Below are 21,121 nucleotides of genomic sequence, written 5' to 3' on the forward strand. Positions count from 1 at the left end.
GTAAACTCATTAACAACTCATTCAACAATGAAGGTCAACATACTGAATCAATCAGCATTAAATGTGTTTACATTAAATAATATATAATATTGAGTTCATATATATATACCGATCAGCCATAACATTAAAACCACCTCCTTGTTTCTACATTCACTGTCCATTTTATCAGCTCCACTTACCATATAGAAGCACTTTGTAGTTCTACAATTACTGACTGTAGTCCATCTGTTTCTCTACATACCTTTTTAGCCTGTTTTCACCCTGTTCTTCAATGGTCAGGACCCCCACAGGACCACCACAGAGCAGGTATTTGGGTGGTGGATGATTCTCAGTAGTGACAATGACATGGTGGTGGTGTGTTAGTGTGTGTTGTGCTGGTATGAGTGGATCAGACACAGCAGCGCTGCTGGAGTTTATAAATACCGTGTTCACTCACTGTCCACTCTATTAGACTCTCCTACCTAGTTGGTCCACCTTGTAGATGTAAAGTCAGAGACGATCGCTCATCTATTGCTGCTGTTTGAGTTGGTCATCTTCTAGACCTTCATCAGTGGTCACAGGACGCTGCCCACGGGCGCTGTTGGCTGGATATTTTTGGTTGGTGGACTATTCTCAGTCCAGCAGTGACAGTGATGTGTTTAAAAACTCCATCAGCATTGCTGTGTCTTATCCACCCATACCAGCACAACACACACTAACACACCACCACCATGTCAGTGTCACTGCAGTGCTGAGAATGATCCACCACCCAAATAATACCTACTCTGTAGTGGTCCTGACCATTGAAGAACAGGGTGAAAGCAGGCTAAAAAAGTATGTAGAGAAACAGATGGATCAGTATCAGTAGAACTACAAAGTGCTCCTATATGGTAAGTGGAGCTGATAGAAACAAGGAAGTGATCATAATGTTATGCCTGATCTGTGTGTATATATATATATATATATATATATATATATATATATATATATATATATATATATATATATATATATATATATATATATAAAGAACGCAGCTCAGATATGCCATTACTGACTGACTCACATAGAGCCTATTAGGGTGCACATATTCTAAAAACACTGATTAAACTTTTGCCTATTTTGTACACTTAAGCCTACTCATTAAACTTCTGGTCTGGTGGTCTGTGGGATCCTGTTGTGTCTTTGGCCGGAGGGTGCGGCAGCAGCGTGTGGAAAAGAAGTCCTACCAGACTCAGACAGAATTTGTTTCTTAAGACGATGAGACAAATATTCCATGTCTGTTTTGTTTCTGTAGGAGGGGATGAGTATGGGTGCCAGATTCCCCTTAGGGCAGCCGGTCAACTGTTGCAAATATTCCAGACATTGCTACTGCTCGTAGAGAGGAAATTGTTTTTTTTTGTAACACGTCTGGAAGCAGCACTTGTTCCTATTGAATGAGCTTTTAATGTAACCAGACCACACGGCCTACAGAAACAGCACAAGAAACTAGAACTATAGAGCAATCTGATATGAAGCCTGTAGTAAATACCTTACTGCTGACGTTGTTTCTCCTCAAAGCCTTTGCATTCCTGTCTTTTTTTCAAACACTGTTTAATTTAATTCATTGACCTATATAAGACCGTGGTATTCCTTGAAGTGGTGTTGGAAGGAAGTAGAGTGAAGTGGCTTGAGAACCCTCATCCTTTCTTTTCTCCCATCTTTCCCTCTGAAGCAAAGTGTCCTGGGGGCTGCAGGAATGGAGGCTACTGTAATGAGAGGCACGTCTGCGAGTGTCAGGATGGGTTTTTTGGCACACACTGTGAAAAAGGTAACCCTGTTTATTAAAAACCTGCCGCACATACTAGTGCAAAATGGTATTGTTTTTATATTTGTTAAATTAGGGATATAGCATTATAAGGTGTGCTGTTATAGGAAAGCCCTAATTAAACACAGAGAAGCTGTAACCTCCCTGACGTTCATTATTTTTCAATCATTTCAAACCTTTGAGTGCTTTATTCTACAACCACAGTTAAGGTTAGATGTTTGCATACACCACTAAGGAACATGTGTGTCTTGACAGTGTTTGGATTGTTATTATTCCAGCAACTACAGATTTTCTGTGTATAAATGATGGCAGGGCAGTTGTAGCCTAGCAGTTAAAGGACTGGACTAGTAATCAAAGGGTCACTGGTTCAATCCCCACCACTGCCAGGTTGCTGCTGTTGGGCCCTTGAGCAAGGCCCTTAACCCTCAATTGCTCAGACTGTATACTGTCACAGTACTGTAAGTCGCTTTGGATAAAGGCGTCTGCTAAATGCTGAAAATGTAAATGATTGGAACACTTTTAACAAATTCTAGCATTGGCAGTTGTAGCCTAGCGGTTAGGGTACTGGACTAGTAATCAAAAGGTCACTGGTTCAAGCCTTATCACTGCCAGGTTGTCACTGTTAGGCCCTTGAGCAAGACTCTTAACCTTCAATTGCTTAGACAAAATACTGTCACAGTACTGTAAGTCGCTTTGAATAAAAGTGTCTGCTAAATGCCAAAAATGTCAATTTAAATGTAGCTCTTTCATGACCTTATTTGGGGTTTTAAAAAATGATATGCTGTGTCACAATATACACACAGCAACTTTTATTTAACACCGTGGTATAAGTGCGCATTAGTAATTCTGATAGACATCTAGTGACTTCTCTGTGCTGTAAATAGGGCTAGTTTGATGGCACTACTTATAAAAAGTAAGAAACTGTGGTTTCTTGTCAGCGCTAAGTAAAAAAAACTGTCACCTTCTGCTGAGGTAAAATTAGTTTGATGCTCAGATATAATTCAAGAAGCACCAAAAATCTGGTCTGTCAAAGGACTGGAACATGGGTGACACTGTCCACAGTCACATGAGCTGTACTTTGGCATAGGTTAAGAGGCTGCTGTGCTTATCTTTCCCAAACTGTCATGGCATACATGGCCCTTTTAAGTGTGTGCACACTCTTGACTTAAACCCCTGACTTCAAATGACAATTTACACATTTTTCCTCATGTTTATATTAACTGTTGAGGAATCAATAAGTTTCTACTTTTACTTTCCATTAAACCAGCTTAAAATCATTCACCAACACACAAATTAAAATTTGTATATTTATCAAAACTAAGCTCTAGTGTTTCTTAATGTGGCAGAAAAATGAAATTTTATTTGACAATTAACATTAAATTATTTAAATTTTGTTTAAATTGTTCTTTATTACTTGTGACTGTGGAATATGGATAAATTATACCTCTGTTATTTGACAAATAAGTTTCTTTTTTGTTTTTTAATTTCTCCTAAATATTCATTTTTTTACCCTCTATGCAGACCTGTTTCTGAATAAATGCACTGACAGGACATGGGACAGGTCATTAAGCCTTTTCTGGCACTTTCTGGACAGTATCATGTAACCATTCCCCAATTTTTCACCTCTACTGATGCAGACCTTCCCGAGGTCCCAGACCTTGGCTCAGGAGAGCTGTAACTAACACACGGCCTCTCCGACATGTGTGCAGTAGCTGACCACTTCTTTTCACCTGCAAAAGTTGGGATCATATGGGGATCTGTATCATGCACGTAGAGTCACGCGGTCATAGTCTCAGAGGTCATTATTGCAGCTGTTATGAGAAAGCCTAATGGCCCTCCCTCGGACAAGCCAATCATTGTCCGTGTAGGTGTCTGGCCAGCCGTTGGCAGAGCTGAGATTCGAACTTACCAGCTCGAGATGTCAGCAGTGGAGGCACACAAGCAGGTATTATTGGAGAGTGAAGACCACCCACTAGATGGCAAAGCACTATTTTGATAGTGCTGTACTTAGCCTCTTGTGCCGAGAGTTTTCTACTAATGTACAGCATCTGTCCTCCTCCTCCACCTCCTGGGACGAAACAGCCAACAGTTCGTTGCACCTGCAGCACAAAGGGGAGAGAAAAGTTAGGGAGTGAAGTAGCGGGCCCCCACAAAGAGCTGCCTTATCCTTCACAAATTCCTGTTGACACTGTTCTGTTCACTGGACCGCATCTTTGTGAAATGAGGAGATAAGTGAATCTGCAAATAGCCTTTGGTTAAATCCTGCATTATTTAAAAGTGAGCCATGCCCAACTGTTCCAAGAGCTTGCCTATGCAAGACATTGGGTAAAAGTCAAATGTAGACACTGCGCACCGAACCGGATTTCACCATTCATTTTGAAATGGGGATAATAGTGCTGTTGAGGTTGGACTTTCCGAGCAGAGTAAAGAACACATCAGAGAGATCGGTTACCTCTGCCCTTTGGGATGAGGAGAGATTGCCCTCCAAGGAGAGGAGTGGGATTGGCGCAGTGGGTATGGCTGCTGGTATGTTCACCAGCTGACAGTAGCGGCATGATGCACACCACCACATACATCGCTTTGGATGCCAGGCTAACATAAGCGGGCCATTAGTCGTTGTAGTGTTCACTTTCACTTGTTAAAAACTTTTAGGTCCAATGAGTCAATTCACTTGTGTCTATCTTTCAGCCTTGTGTTCACCAAGATGTTTGAATGGGGGAATGTGTACGAGTCCTGGTATGTGTATTTGTCCTCCTGGGTATCATGGAAACAGCTGTGAGAAAGGTATGTTTCACCTAACTCATGCATATAGAACGCCTTTATTTGTCGTTTACATTTACATTTTCGGCATTTAGCAGACGCTCTTATCCAGAGCGACTTACAGAAGTGCTTCCATGGTAAACATTACCTTAACATTACTCTTAACATTTATACATTATACACATAAATAATAAAATTTTCTTCGCATATCCCAGCTTGTTTGGAAGTTGGGGTCAGAGCGCAGGGTCAGCCATCGTACGGCACCCCTGGAGCAGAGAGGGTTAAGGACCTTTCTCAAGGGCCCAACAGTGGCTGCATTCGAATGCTCAACCTTTCAGTTGATAACCCAAAGCCCTACCCACTAGGCTACCACTGTCCCAATGTTGTAAGACAAAGTATGCACAGTTTGGAATGAACTGTTAGAAGAACCTTTTAATTTATTTTGGATCCAAGTTCTTGAAATAACTGTCCTCTCATGTCATGCAACAGCAATTTCTGGACTCATTTAATTTCTTGTGTGTTTTGGGTCATTGTCTTTTTTTTAGGTAACAGACAACCACCCTGACACTCTGCTGTGAAATTCCTTGGTGGAATTTTTTATTTAATTTATTATTTATTGTTTCTTTAATAATTGCAATCTATCCAGACTTTGAAGCAGTAGATCTGCCTCAGATCATGACACTCCATCCACTATCTTTTGCATTTAAACATTTTATCTTTTTCTATAGCATCATTGAAAGATTGCATTTGCGGCATTGAGGAGACACTTTCATCCAAAGCGACTTACAATTATCACTATATACAATTTGAGAAATTGAGGGTTAAGGGCCTTGCTCAGGAGCCAAACAATACCAACCTGGCAATGGTGGGGCTTGAACCAGCATTATGATTATGATTATTAGTCCAGTACGGTAACCCTCGAGTTACCACTGTCCTGCCCTTCCTTGGAGTTATTTTTTTTCTTTCTAACAGTAAACACTGGGACAGTAAACACTACACTGGGACAGTGGTAGCCTAGTGGGTAGAGCTTTGGGCTAGCAACTAAAAAAGGTAGAGAGTTCAAATCCCAGCTTTACCATGCAGCTACTGTTGGGCCCTTGAGCAAGGCCCTTAATCCTCTCTACTCCAGGGGTGCCGTACAATGGCTGACCCTGCACTCTGACCCTAAAAACAAGCTAGGATATGCGAAGAGAGAATTTTGTTGTACTGTATACCTGTATATGTATAAATGACAAATAATGGCGTTCTTCTTCTTCTTCTATCCTCACTTCAATAATGTATGTTTTTTTAATGCTTTTGTGTACTGTGTCTTATTCTTGTGCCATTCTGTTTGCAGCTAACTGCACCACCACATGCTTGAACGGAGGAACTTGTTTCCATCCTGGAAAGTGTATTTGCCCTGCTGGGTTTGAGGGTAGCCTCTGTGAACTAAGTAAGTACAATCAAGCTCTTATAACTCCATTTATCAATATTGCTTACCTAAAAATTTGGGTATTCAGGACTAAATTGGAAAAATGTTGCAATTCATCCAATCGTTTAATGGGGTTGAGGTCAGGGCTCTAAAGTGTACAGACCACTAAAGTTAGTTAGTTAGTTTAGTTTATTGTCACTTCCGTCATACACCTTCAGCATATACAGAAGCGAGACACCATTTCTTCACAGATCATAATGCTCAGTCAGCAATCAGTCACACTGTGTAACAGTCGGTTATAAGAAAGGAAATAGAATACAGGAGACATTTAACACATTTAAAAACATAGTAGCAAATCAAAGAGCCGCACTGGTATAAGAAAGTGCTGGATAAATCTTGAAAGTGCTGGATCAAAAGAGTCAAGTGCATATGCATTCAGTTCCATTTCGTTCAATTCCTGACGGGAGGAATATTTATCCAGCTTGTGGAGGGAGTTCATTGCCCTAATGGCCTGAGGAAAGAAACTGTTGCACAGTTTGGAGGATCTGGCCCAGATGCTCTGCAGCCTCCTACCTGAGGGCAGGAGCACAAAGAGGTGGTGGGACGGGTGAGAGGGGTCCAGCATGATGTTTGAGGTCTTTCTGACACATCAATCCTCCATATTAACTTTTTAAACCACATAAAAATGGACCTTTGTGGTACTTTGTGCATTGGATGTACCATTATAGAGTATTATAGAGGATTATCATTCATCCCATACACTTCATTGCCAGCAGTTGAAAATAAATGTAAACATGGGTGTGATGCCTTGTGATAGACTGGCACTGTATATTGGCAGGATGAATATGCTTTGCCATAGTGTTCCTGTAACAGGCTGCAGGTCCAATGTGAATAAATACGTAAATGCTTGAATAAATGAACTAATGAATTAATTATCTCTTGTTAGATATCTCTTATTACATAAATGGCATTTAGCAGACACCTTTATTCAAAGCGACTTACAGTTGCAAGAGCATGTACAATGAAAGCGATTGAGGGTTGAGGGCCTTGCTCAGGGGCCCAACAGTGGCAACCTGGAGGTTGTGGGGCTTAAAATAGCAACCTTCGGATCACTAGTCCAGTACGTTAACCACTGATGGTTCACAGGAACTGTAATCAATTTGTCACCTTTTATTAATCATTTTGTTTGTATTACTAAATATCTCTTTTTTTTTATCTCAAATAACCTTTACCATAGTGCATTCTTCGGAAAAAAAAGTGTTTCTTTAATGTTCTTTGGATTGCTAAGACATTTTTATTTTAGAAACCTTTAAAGGATATAAAAGTTATTAGGCAGTTTATTCTGTTTCTGAGTTCTGAGTAAAACAACACATTGGACCTTTAGTGTGCCAGCTGGAGTGTTTTTTTTTCTGGAGTGTGAAGGATAAAAAGTTTTGTCTCCTTATCTTCCTGGGTCTAATTGTAAAGAAAAAGAAAAGCGCCTGCATTTGTCACTTAGTCGTAATGGTCACATTACCACACATTGTCTTCCAAAATAAACTTCCTAGCAGAAGTGTGTTCTCACACTGTTGCCAAATGGGTCCTCACCTACAGAAACAAACATGAAGTGCATGTAGTTTCACAATGAGGGTTAAATTCCAGTCCATGGGTTCAAGGTGTTGCAGGCCTTATTAAACCACAGTGCTGCTACATTCTTGTAAGGGATCGGGTCAGAATAGGGTGATTCATTTTGTCCTGAGTAACATGATGGCACAGCTGGTAGCATGAGGATGACCTGGGATTTTCCTGTCCTGGATGTACCATGCCTTGTGCACAGTGCTTTGGAGTGATGTCAAGCATCATGATGATGACCAGAATCATGACTCACTAATTGCTAACAGCCACCAATAGAAATTCCAAATGACTTTATGTGCGACATTGTAAACCACACAGTGTGGAGAAGTAATAATTGTTACACCCTATGTAATGCAAGATACTACAAATTTGGTGTAGATTTAGGATTAGTAGCAAAAACAATTTATTAGCATGTTAGTATTGAAAAAATAATAAAACAAATAATTGATAATGAAGGCAGCTGGTTTGGTTTTCGTCAGGTTATTATTTCCTTTCTTTGGCTTTATTATTTTAATTACTTAATAATTTTATGTTTTAGTTATAAAAATTATAAAAGATGAGATATGGGAAGAAAGAATTTTGTTGTACTGTATACCTGTACATGTACAGTATATATGACAGATAAAGGCATTCTATAAATCTTAAACCTTTGCAACAGCTACTTGAAGACCAAATAAGATCAGAGTGCTGCCTTTCATGGATTTTCCTCGTCAGTCACCTGACTTGATTCCCATCAAACACTTATTGGGACACTTATAGAAAACCTCATGCTGGGATAAAACAGATCACTGGATTTTGCACAAACTTGTGGAGTCCATGCAAGCTCAATTAAGTGCTGTCATTACAGAAATAGAGGAAATAGTAGTAGTAGTTTTCAAGTAGTTTGCACATTTATTTAAATTGGTACCCTGATTATATGATTTCTAAAAATATTTGAAAAGATTTCATTACATTTTTTGACAAAAGGCTCACTAAAACATTGTTAATAGTGCTTTCAGACTTTTTTCATCAATGTATATTTAATTCCATTAATGTCTTCATGTCTAAACACACCAGCTCAAAGACAAGATTTTTTTTGCTACCATCTGTTCAGATACAGAACTGTAATTAATTTACTCCCACTAACTAATATGTAAGATGAAAGAACATTAAGACATTAAGTCACACATTTATTGAAACAGAGTAAGCTTACAGACTAGTTCCATCTGCGTGTGGGTAAACTTACCCCGAAACCTTCCTTTGATCCCTCCAGGATCGGGTAACATTCTTTCTATAAAACCCACTTTAATAAAATTATCTTTAGTCTGTGCAGATGTGTTTCATAAAGGTTTCACAGTTTGTCTTAGTATGGATATTAATTTTGTTACAGTGTAAAGAACAAAGGCTTCACTTTGTTCAAATTTCCCACTTCAAGCTAATTGGTAAAGAACTGAGGGAGTGCTCATGGTCATCTGCACACTTGCAGCTTAAAATTACCTCTTACCTCATTTAAATTACGTATACATAATATATTCCCAGCTGTTAATTACTTAACATCTGTAAAAAATAAATTGGTGTAATTATTTTCTTTATAAGAAGCATGATGCACAGTTTCCACTACTTTATTTATATGGCACTTATATTGTTATTTCCAGACCCATTAGCATTTTTTAAACAGGTGGTTCAAGAAATAGAGCATGAAATAGTGACGGCACATTATATAACGGGCCGACACAATGCCACAATCAGATGGTTAATTATAGGTACATCAACTTAAATAGCTTTGAGCACATCGTCTTAGAAAGATTCACAATCTTACTGTACGAAAGCGACAGTGGTAGCTCAGTGGCTGTGGTAATGGACTAGTAATAAGAAGGTTGCTGGTTTAAGCCCCACCACTGCCAAGTTGCCACTGTAGGGGCTCAAGAGCAAGGCTCTTAATTCTTAATTGCTCGAATATTCAGTTGATTAGTCAATTTAAAGTCACTTTGGATAAGAGTGCCTGCTCAATGCTGCACATGTAATGTAAAGTGCACACAGGTTTAGGCTTGTTGTTTGAAAATAATGTTTTGCTATAATAAGTGTGAAAATAAGAAAGTCTGTCAGGTTTAGAGTTTAAAAAGGAAGTAATGCTTTGGCTAAGAGTTAGAAAGGAAAGGAATTTGCTAGTTAGGGTTGGAGTTAGAAATTAAAGAATGCTAGGATTAGAAAATAAATGAATGAGGCCGCTCAGGAGGCGCAGCAGTAAAATATACACTAGCACACCAGAGCTGGGTTTTCGAATACATCGTATCGAATCTCAGTTCTGCCATTCGACTGGGCTGGGCGGACACATAAACAACGTTTGGCTGTAGTTCATACAGGGTTGGGGAGCCGGATAGGGTCCTCATAACTGATACAATTACCTCTGCTGGCTGGTTGAAGCCGTCTGGAAAGAGTAGAGGAATAATGCTGATCAGGGTGTGTCTGTCCATGCACAGGGCTGATTCGCATATAAACTCGGCTGGTGCGGGTGAAAAAATGCAGTCGGCTACTGCTCACGTATCAGAGGGGAAGTGTGTCAGTTCGCTCTCCTCAATCACTGGCGGGGGTCAGCACCAGTAGAGAGGAAGCATAACGCAATTGGGTAAAAAAAGGGAGAAAATGCATTAAAAAAAAAGAAAAGAAATAAATGCTATGGGTATGTGTTAGAACAGGAACTAATTCTATGGTTAAAGTTAAAAGGGGAAGTATTGCTGGGTTTATGGTTAGAGAAGAAATTCATTTTAGATTTAGAGAAGAAAGAAATGCTATAAAGTAAAAAAATGCGGCTAGGTTTGGGGTTAAAAAGAAAGACATTTTGCTGTTAGCTGTAGGCAAGAACTAAAGTTTAGGGTTAATAAAGATAGGTTTTTATTTAGATGTAGGTTTATAGATAAGTATTACAAGAGCTTAGGTAATGGAAGCAGTTAGGTAAAGAATGTTATGTCTACAAAAAATAAGAGTGAAGGCCATACTTCCATGTGTTACAGTCCAGAGATTGAGAAACACTGATTTAAGACTGATTTATAATCAGTAATATTGATACACTGATCAGCCATAAAATTAAAACCACCTCCTTGTTTCTACACTCACTGTCCATCTGTTTCTCTACATACTGTTTTAGCCTGCTTTCACCCTGGTCTTTAATGGTCAGGACCCCCACAGGACCACCACAGAGCAGGTATTATTTAAATGGTGGATGATTCTCAGCACTGCAGTGACAATGACATGGTGGTGGTGTGTTAGTGTGTGTTGTGCTGGTATGAGTGGATCAGACACAGCAGCGCTGATGGAGTTTTTAAATACTGTGTCCACTCACTGTCCACTCTATTAGACACTCCTACCTAGTTGGTCCACCATGTAGATGTAAAGTCAGAAGCGATCGCTATCGCTATCTATTGCTGCTGTTGGAGTTGGTCATCTTCTAGACCTTCATCAGTGGACACAGGACGCTGCCCACGGGGTGCTGCTGGCTGGATATATTTTTGGTTGGTGGACTAGTCCAGCAGTGACAGTGAGGTGTTTAAAAACTCCATCAGCGCTGCTGTGTCTGATCCACTCATACCAGCACAACACACACTAACACACCACCACCATGTCAGTGTCCCAAATAATACCTGCTCTGTAGTGGTCCTGGGAGAGTCCTGAGAACAGCATGAAAGGGGGCTAACAAAGCATTCAGAGAAATAGATGGACTACAGTCAGTAATTGTAGAACTACAAAGTGCTTCTATATGGTAAGTGGAGCTGATAAAATGGACAGTGAGTGTAGAAACAAGGAGGTGGTTTTAATGTTATGGCTGATTGGTGTATATTGGTTATATGGAATAGAGTATAATGCTGAAGTGTGTGTACCACAGGTAAATGCCGCCAGCAGTGCAAAAATGGAGGCAAATGCATCGGGAAAAACAAATGCAAGTGTAGCAAAGGATACCATGGAGATCTGTGCTCTAAAGGTGAGATGGTCTTTTTCCTCCTCCTGGTTCCCAAACAACCCTGTAATTCTTTAAGCTAAACATTTTGTCTGTGTGTGTGTGTGTGCACAGCTGTCTGCGAGCCCAGCTGTGGAGCACACGGGTCCTGTGTGGAACCCAACAGGTGTCAGTGCCAGGAGGGTTGGCATGGACGTTACTGTAATAAAAGTAAGTAAGGAATCTGATCACAGTACAAAGCACTTCCCCAAACCCCTCTGCCCCGCAGCCGCTTTCCCAAGCCTGCGCTACTAACTACGTGCTGTAAACACATGAGCACATTTAATCCACTGTAATTCTATAGTCCACTTACAATCTTCCGGCGGCTCAACTGAAAAGCGAGAGTGGTATTTCAGATGGAGCTGGTGCTTTACTGCAGCTTTGTTTTACTCATTCCTTTAGTAGTAGAGGAAAGGCTTTATGTTTCAGAGTTCACATAATTTTGAGCACACCACCAACTGTCTATGATCCCTAAACCTCACATCTGGTTTTAGGCATTAAAGAAATACCACAGAATTATTCATCCAGAACTGTCCACAGCATCTGTAGTGCATGAAAGATTACCACACACAAGAAATCTGACACGTTCCTCAGACAAAATAATTTGACCTAAAACCATAAATCAGTTGTATTCCATAAAGTAATCCTTAACATATGTGATTATACACTGATCAGCCATAACATTAAAACCATCTTCTTGTTTCTACACTTACTGTCAATTTTATCAGCTCCACTTACCATATAGAAGCACTTTGCAGTACTACAATGACTGACTGTAGTCCTTCTATTTCTCTACATACTTTTTTAGCCTGCTTTTATCCTGTTCTTCAATGGTCAGGACTCTCCCAGGACCACAGAGCAGGTATTATTTGGGTGGTGGATCATTCTCAGCACTGCAGTGACACTGACATGGTGGTGGTGTGTTAGTGTGTGTTGTGCTGGTATGAGTGGATCAGACACAGCAGTGCTGCTGGAGTTTTTAAATACTGTGTCCACTCACTGTCCACTCTATTAGACACTCCTACCTAGTTGTTCCACCATGTAGATGTAAAGTCAGAGACGATCGCTCATCTATTGCTGCTGTTTGAGTTTGTCATCTTCTAGATCTTCATCAGTGGCTACAGGACACTGCCCATGGGGTGCTGTTGGCTGGATGTTTTTGGTTGGTGGACTATTCTCAGTCCAGCAGTGACAGTGAGGTGTTAAAAACTGATCCACTCATACCAGCACAACACACACTAACACACCACCACCATGTCAGTGTCACTGCAGTACTGAGAATGATCCACCACCCAAATAATACCTGCTCTGTGGTGGTCCTGACCATTGAAGAACAGCATGAAAGTGGGCTAACAAAGCATGCAGAGATACAAATGGACTACAGTTAGTAATTGTAGAACTACAAAGTGCTTCTATATGGTAAGTGGAGCTGATAAAATGGACAGTGAGTGTAGAAACAAGGAGGTGGTTTTAATGTTATGGCTAGTCAGTGTATTTCATACACTATGTGGCCAAAGTACTGTATATGGGCCACCTGATTATGAGCTTATTGGGCGTCCCATTCCAACTCATGCTTTATGGTTTGTGGCTTTTCAAATGATTTTTAATCACAGTAAACAGTCCCAAAGGTGTTTAAATGGGTTTAAGTCAGGGAATTGTGCAAGCCACTGGAGTTCCTTTACATCAAACTGGTTAAACCATATGTTTAATGACCTGGCTTTATGCAGTGGGATACAGGCATGCTTACACCTGTAAGCAATGTGTGTAACTGAAATACCTAAACTTAATAAATAGGGGGAGGGGGTGTCCACATATATTTCACCACAGAGTGTACACACAACCACATGTGAAGACCTTGATTAGTTTTCTTTCTTTTAACCACAATTTCTTTATTCTTTAAGGATACAGAGGAGGACTCTCTTTCCTCCACCGCCAATCCACCTTAAGAACCAAGTCTCCAACCACATCAGAGAAAGAAACCAAGGAGACCTCAGACTCCAGCCGACCTTCAGATACCAATTATGTAGTTTAAGCTTCCCACTGTTCCTTAGTGCCTCTCTGACTTGCCCCCCTCACCTTCTGTTCATCATCATTTGTTTGGGGACCCTGCTATTCTGTACTGCTTTTTCTACCAAAACAGACTAAACTGCATTTCTAGTATCCCAGCTCAGAACTATTCTGATTAAGTATCTCCCACCACCGACGGGTTCTTCTCCAGTCCTTCAGACACTGGGAAGGAGTGGTGCTTCTGCAGGAAATGAAAACATGAATCACAGCTAGTATATTACAGGTCAGAAGCACTTTTGTGAGGGCAGTGATTATTGTGGTCAGCTCATGTGCATGGGTTGGCTAGTCCTTCCTGTTTCTCTTTAATCACTTTCTCTTCTAGAAAAAGACATTGAACAGATGTTGGAATACCCCCATCCCCCCATCCTTTTTTTTTTTTTGTAATATGTACTATGTATTTTATATCTACCTAAAGTGGATATGCTTCGTGAAATGGAAATATATATAGATGTATCTAGCTTGATGTGTAGTTTTAAATTGTATAACAATGCAAATAAGCTGCTTTTTACATCATACTTTAATAAATAATGGAATATTTTATCAACTAGGTGATACACCACTAAAAATAAAACCATTTCATGCTTCCTCTCCACCAATGCCGATCCCTGCTCTGATTGAGGAGAATGAAGCTTATCCATGCCCCCTCCGACACGTGGGCAGCATGCCGTATGCATTTTATCACCTACACTTTGATGAGTGCAGTGCAGCTCAGCGTTGTGTACAGAGAGACACACCCTAAGAGCACTCTTTTCTCATCTCTGTGCAGGCACCATTAGTCAGCCAGCTGTAACTGCACCAGTCATGGGAGAGAGACCCCATCCGGCTTAGTCCCGCCCATATCTGAACAACAGGCCAGTCGTTGTTCATGTGGCCGCTCAGCCTTAGTCGGTAGGCAGAGCTGAGATTCGATACGATGTATTTGAGATCCAAGCTCTGGTTCCTGCGTGTGTTTTTTACCGTTGCGCCACCTGAGCGGCCTGACTGTCTGACCTTTTAAACATCAATGTTTTATTGTGTTTAAAAAAATCACATGAAAATGGGACGTTTGTCATAACATTATTGGGATTTTAATGACTAAATTATCGAAACATACTTCCAAGTTCAAAACAGACCTTTCACGAAAATAACTTCTTTTATAAATTGATAGTAGTTTTTGTTCAATTATGTAAAAATTTACAGTGGTACCCTGTAACTCAACATCGCCTAAACTCGCGTTTCCCTTAAACTCAACGTGTTCAGTTTCTTTTAAAAAAATTATTTATTTAATTTCAAATTAACAATAACCAGCTTGGGCGGTGCAGTAAAATGTCATCAAAATGTGAATATGAGACGAATCTGCATTTGTGTGGAATATTAATCAAATCCACTCTGAAAGCATCCACGTGTATTTATGTTTATCTGGATTTTTCTCCTGTTAAAAAGCAGCGCAAAAGCTAATGTGCTGCTTCTCATGTGAATGTGCCGGTACTGAATGGAATACGGTATTCCAAGATCAAGCATCTCCACAATTAAAAAGCGTAAGGAAACAATAAAGAAGTATTACTGTTAACATAAGTTTTAACTTAGTCTAAATAGCTGCTGAACACTTAATTGAGGTTACACCTGTGAGCTGTTAACTTTATACAGATTTAATTTGAACTTGATAGCTGCTGAGTTGAGAGTCAAAGTGGATTTGAGAGCTGCTGATTAGTCTAGAATATGAACGCTGGTGACTTGAGATTAAAGACTTGACTACAGTTCTGCTTTCAACAAACCATATACACATTATACAAGACAAAAAACTGAGCTGGACCAGGTGTATTGTCAGTAGATATGGAAAGCACTGGGCACTGTTCTTAGTTCTTAGGGTTCTTTTGATGATCCACATTTTAAACAATGTATTTGGGGTTATGGGCTGCTTGGTTCATGTTTGTTGTGCGCTGAGTCTGTCACAAAAATGTGGACCACCTGGGTGGTCCTAAGAACTAGACGAGGAAATGGCAATATAAATAGCATAATTTTCATTTAGAAGCAGTCCTGCACACATTTCCTCCACATGCTGTCCAGTGTGTGAAGTGAAGAGTGCACAACACAGCAGGGTGCAAATGAGAGATGATCATGTAATGATGAGTGAGGAAAAAAATTCGGAGGACCTTCGTTATTTCCAAAAAAATATGAAGCATTAAGATAAAACTACTGTGTATTTAGAAATGTTTAATTACTTTAAATATAAATCGTTTCTGGATGCATTTAAGACTTCACATATATACAGTGCTCTGGAAATATTTGGCACATACCAGATTTCTTCTATTTTTTGCTAATTTATCACATTTTAATATTTCAGTTCACCAATGTTTCAAGTTTTTTCCATTTGTGTATAGTATCTCTCACTGTGATTTGCAGGAGTCCAGAGCTGTAGCAATGGCTTTATAACTATTTCCAGGTAGATTTCAATTAGTTTGTTTGGCATCTGTATTTGAATCTCTTTTGAATGTGAATAACTGTTAAACTGATTCCTTTATTAAATATCTAACATATTTACTAGAAAACAATATAACTCTTGCTAAATGCAACTGTCCACTGTCGCCTCACAGCAAGAAGGTTCGATCCTGGGTCCTGGGGTCGATCCCTAGGTGGGGTGGTCCGGGTCCTTTCTGTGTGGAGTTTGAATGTTCTCCCCGTGTCTGCGTGGTTTTCCTCTGGGTGCTCCGGTTTTCTCCCACAGTCCAAAGACATGCAGTAAGGTGAATTGGAGACACTAAATTGTCCATGACTGTATTCGATATAACCTTGTGAACTGATGAATCTTGTGTAATGAGTAACTACCGTTTCTGTCATGAATGTAACCAAAGTGTAAAACATGATGTTAAAATCCTAATAAACAAACAAACAAACTAAATGCAACTCAACAAGAGGTTTAATGTTAGGTCAGCTTTTGGTCTGTCAATGCCCAAGTATTTGTAGTACAGTACACACACTGGATTGATTGAACATTTAGTGATATCAGTCTTAGTCAAAGGTGTGAGTATTAATTAAACTACCAGCTTGTCTCTTTCTAAGGCTGTGTAATCTGCAAACAATGTCCATGATTTTCCCCCAATAATCTTCCACTGGTAGTGATTAAATACTGTACATCAATACTGGTCAAACCACAAATTACTAACATTCTTGTACACCAGCAAGAGTTTTGGTTAATTCAGGTTATAGCAGTCTGGAACTGTATGGCCTTAGTTTCAGGAGCTCAAGCTTCCATCTATATCTGTGCTCTAAGGTTAGTGGCGATTAAGGTGATAAAACAGTAAAAAGGTATTACATCCTTTGGTGCTGTTTGACAAATTGAATTACTACACCCTGTATCAGACACACACAGGGTCTTAAACCCTACAAACATTACACCAATTAACCCCAACTGAGCCCTGGGGGGTGGGTAGTTTGGGGGGGCGCGGTCAATCAGCCATGCTTCCCTCAGGCCAAAGGACGGCTAAAATGTGGTCAGAGACGACAGGGGAAAATAAACAGTCAGTAGTGCGATTATTTGTGGAACTCCAGGGTACATACCAACTCAGCCCACCACGCTTGGCCTTGTATTCCGAGTGGAGAGCACCAGGCTGACTCACTCTTAATAACAATAACAAAAACAGGCTGTGGAATCTCAACAATGCACCCACAAAATGAGACAGCAGTAAGATTGGACCCAGACATCACATCCTCCATTCTTAAAGTGTTTCTGCACATCTGGGTGGCCTGCAAGAGGCAGGTGTAGTCTAGAATTGTCCATGTGTTCAGTTCAGCAATTGCACTTTGACTTTTTTAGGACACATAGCCAAAAAGCACTGGTGTAGATGTAAAACTGTAAAATACAAGAAGGTAACACCATAAGAACTGAATAATGTGTAAATGTCCATTCTTCCAGTTCCAGGTGGTTCTTGAATTAAAGTTAACCATCTAAAAAAGTTTATACTGGGCCAAGTCTTTCAGGGACTTGGAAAGAAACCACTGTTCAATGTAGTTTCTTAATGCATGCAGTCAAAATAGACTTGTCAGCTCCTCATTTGAGACTTTATTTGACTCGAAAACAACAGGCTTAAGACTCTTCCTGGACTTAAACCTTACATGGGCATGCTGTAGCCTAGTAGTTTAGGTACTGGACTAGTAACCAGAAGGTTGCTGGTTCAAGCCCCACCACAGCCAGGTTGCTGCTGTTGGGCCCTTGAGCAAAGCCCTTAACCCTCAGTTGCTCAGACTGTATACTGTAACTGTATTGTAAGTCGCGTCTGCTAAATGCCGTAAATGTACATGGACTTAAGACCTGACATGGACTTAATTGAGGCTGACATAGACTTAAGACCTGACATCGACTGCTATTTTAATATTTAACTGAAACTTGAGAGATACTCATTTAAGATTTGTCTTAGACCTGTGTGCTGCTGACTTAAAACTCCATTTGGTCTTAAGAGGTACTCATTTAAGGTTTGCGTTAGACCAAAAACTATTGACATAAGTTTCAACTTAGTCTAAAGAGCTGCTGAATTAAGACTCAAGTTACACCTGTGAGCTGTTAACTTTAAATAGATTTAAATTGAACTTGATAGCTGCTGAGTTGAGAGTCAACGTGGATTTGAGAGCTACTGACTACTCTAGGTCTTAAATGCTGGTGACTTGACATTAAAGACTTGACTACAGTTCTGCTTTCAACAAACCATATACACATTATACAAGACAAAAAAACTGAGCTGGCTAGCTGGACCAGGTGTATTGTCTGTAGATCTGGAAAGCACTGGGCACTGGTATGTCAAAAATCACCAAACAAACTGAAGAATGTGTAAATGTCCATACTTCCAGTTTCCATGTAATTAGCAACACAAATTTAGCTTAAAGAATAACATTTCTTTATTAAGTGCTTCATCCTGCTAAGGATTCATATGAAACGTATCCTGGAGCATGGGGGAAACACACACCGGACAGATACAAATCCATTACAAGACATCACACATTCATTCATTCACAGTTCTAAACTACGATCGATGCAGAGTTACCAATCTACCGGTTGGCTTGATTTTAGGAGTACTCCAGAATACCTGGAATAAACCCTTATGGCAATAGGAACAAAATACTGAACTTCTCACAGAGGCTAACTAGAGCTGAAGATAAAATCCAATCAAATGTTTTTGTTTATTGGGATTTTTAACGTCATGTTTTACACTTTGGTTACATTCATGACAGAAATGGTATTACTCATTACACACGGTTCTTCAGTTCACAAGGTTATATCGAACACAGTCCTAGACAATTTTGTATCTCCAGTTCACCTCACTTGCATGTCTTTGGACTGTGGGAGGAAACCGGAGCTCCCGAAGGAAACCCACACAGACATGGGAAGAACATGCAAACTCCACACAGAAAGGACCCGGACCACCCCACCTGAGGATCAAACCCAGGACCTTTTTGCTGTGAGGCGACAGTGCTACCCACTGAGCCACTCCATCCAATCAAATACTAATATCAAATTATTAAAGTGTTTAGTTGAGGCCAATGTCTTCTGCAACTCTGTCACAAAAGGTGTCCCATTAGCCATTATAACAAGATACCTTCTAAATTGTTGACTGATCTTAAAGGCATGGCCTGGCCTAGGCAGTGTGGTTGTAATTTCCTATGTTTCTTTAGTTCTTTATAATTAACTTTAAATTTGAGCTTTGAGGTCAGGACCGATATGGCCCTGGAATTAAATCCCTAACTCACCTACTTTTTTAATGCATTTTCTCCCCTTTTTCTCCCGACTTGTAGCGCATCCAATTGCCCGATTGCATCATGCTTCCTTTCCACAAATGCCTATCCCCGCTCTGATTGAGGAGAACGAAGCTAACCCACGCCCCCTCCGACAGGTGGGCAGCAGCCGTATGCATCTTTTCACCTCCACTAGGCGAGTGCTAATGCGGATCAGCCCTGTGTAAGGAGAGACACACCCTGATCAATGCACTCTTTCCCCGCCCCTGTACAGGCACCATCAATCAACCAGCAGAGGTCATAGGTGCATCAGTTATGAGGAGATCCAATTCGGCTTACTACTACCCCACCCCTATATGAACAACAGGCCAATCGTTGTTCATGTGGCCGCTCAGCCCAGCCGGATGGCAGAGCTGAGATTCGATACAATGTATTTGAGATCCCAGCCCTAGTGTGCTAGCATGTAAGCAGACATCCCTGACTTACTTTAAATCCTTCTTTGATTTCGATTGGTTTTGTAGACAGTCTCTACAATAGTGATAGACCTCACGCTTATTCCTAATAACAATGACCATCAGCACATTTAGTTGTTAACAGGCTCTTTTGCTGAATTGATTAGTATAATACACAGTTTTATAGCTGAACTTGATGACAAAAAAGTCGAGGACCTGTTATTTTTATTACCCTGTGTAAGTATTTAAATTTCATGTGTAAGTATTTTAATTCCTTGTGTAAAAATGTAACTGCAGGCTTTGAAAATTCAGAATACAATTACAGCTTGGCATGTTTAACAAGTTCAGAAAAAACAGACACCAGGGCAAAAAGGACATCATAAAATAAACAAAAGTGCATGTGTGTGGGATGTGTCTCTTTTTAATGCCTGGTTTCCTCCAAGCAGGGCACAGAAAAGAGGCTATATGCAGCACACCAAAAATCACTTGGTCTGAGCGCTAAAGCCCCCACAACTTGACCTTGAAGCTGCCAAATAAGATCAGAGAGAAACCTGCCATGCTGTCATCACAACACACTCCTAAACACACTGAGAAATATGCTTCAGATTAAAGCTAAGCAAATTAGAAAGCAAATAAAAAGCAAGAAGGGTGGGAGATGAAACAAATCAAATCAAAGAGCAACATAAAAGTTCATCCAAATTTGTGCTGGATAAAGCAGATCCAGACTGGGTGTGTTCTTAAGAATCTGATATTAAAATAGTTTTCATGTAATTAGAAGATAAAAATAAATAAAGCAACCATTTAATGAAAGCACATTTTTAACATTGCTTTTTTTCTGTGCAAAAATCTAGATCATTCAGTATGAAACTTGCATATAAGCCTAAAGGCACAGATTCAGCGGTGTGTTTCTCTCACGCATATGCAAACGAGAGAGATTCATGCAAAAAGTGAAATGTCGGTGCAGGAAAAGAGTACAGACACTAAAGGTGCATCAACAATGGAAACTTGCAATAGTAGGGCATAAACCATCAACCTTCTATTTACTAGTCTGGTACCTTAACAGCAGCTATGTGTATTTCTGGATTAATACATTTGTTAGGAAACTGGTCTTCTCATGTTTATATTAATTATTTACATTACAGTGTAGGAAAACAATGTAGTATGAACAATGCAAGACTACTGGGGTGTTTTTGTTATTGTATCTAGCATATCTGTATCTAGATATCTACATTATATGGACAAAGATATTGGGACACCAATTCTAATTATTCAATGTATGTGTTTCAGGCATAACAATGTCTAATGTAATAAATTAAGCATATAAATGAAATTATGAACTTCCAACTTTACAGCAGCAG

General features: G+C 39.9%; 2 protein-coding genes across 4 annotated transcripts in view; one reads left to right on the forward strand and one right to left on the reverse strand.

Annotated features, from left to right (window-relative positions):
• The window catches only part of wif1 (wnt inhibitory factor 1), a 31,222-nt gene extending 14,736 nt beyond the window's left edge, over nt 1-16,486 (forward strand). For both annotated transcript variants that reach the window (XM_062995915.1, XM_062995905.1), the window contains 6 exons: nt 1,694-1,789; nt 4,475-4,570; nt 5,883-5,978; nt 11,431-11,526; nt 11,617-11,712; nt 13,443-16,486. In XM_062995915.1, coding sequence (XP_062851985.1) covers nt 1,694-1,789; nt 4,475-4,570; nt 5,883-5,978; nt 11,431-11,526; nt 11,617-11,712; nt 13,443-13,573 — 611 coding nt within the window. In that variant the 3' untranslated portion in view covers nt 13,574-16,486. The remainder of the gene's footprint in view (nt 1-1,693; nt 1,790-4,474; nt 4,571-5,882; nt 5,979-11,430; nt 11,527-11,616; nt 11,713-13,442) is intronic.
• The window catches only part of tmbim4 (transmembrane BAX inhibitor motif containing 4), a 43,246-nt gene continuing 25,332 nt past the window's right edge, over nt 3,208-21,121 (reverse strand). Inside the window, exons 8-9 of one of the 2 annotated variants that reach the window (XR_010012451.1) lie at nt 3,696-3,885; nt 3,505-3,516 (exon numbers count right to left, since the gene is read on the reverse strand). The gene's annotated coding sequence lies outside the window, so the exon portion shown is untranslated. Of the gene's footprint in view, nt 3,886-21,121 lie in introns of both variants that reach the window. The other variant, XR_010012449.1, reaches the window with a different exon arrangement.

This window comes from Trichomycterus rosablanca, chromosome 1 (assembly GCF_030014385.1).
Source record: "Trichomycterus rosablanca isolate fTriRos1 chromosome 1, fTriRos1.hap1, whole genome shotgun sequence".
Lineage (NCBI taxonomy): Eukaryota > Metazoa > Chordata > Actinopteri > Siluriformes > Trichomycteridae > Trichomycterus > Trichomycterus rosablanca.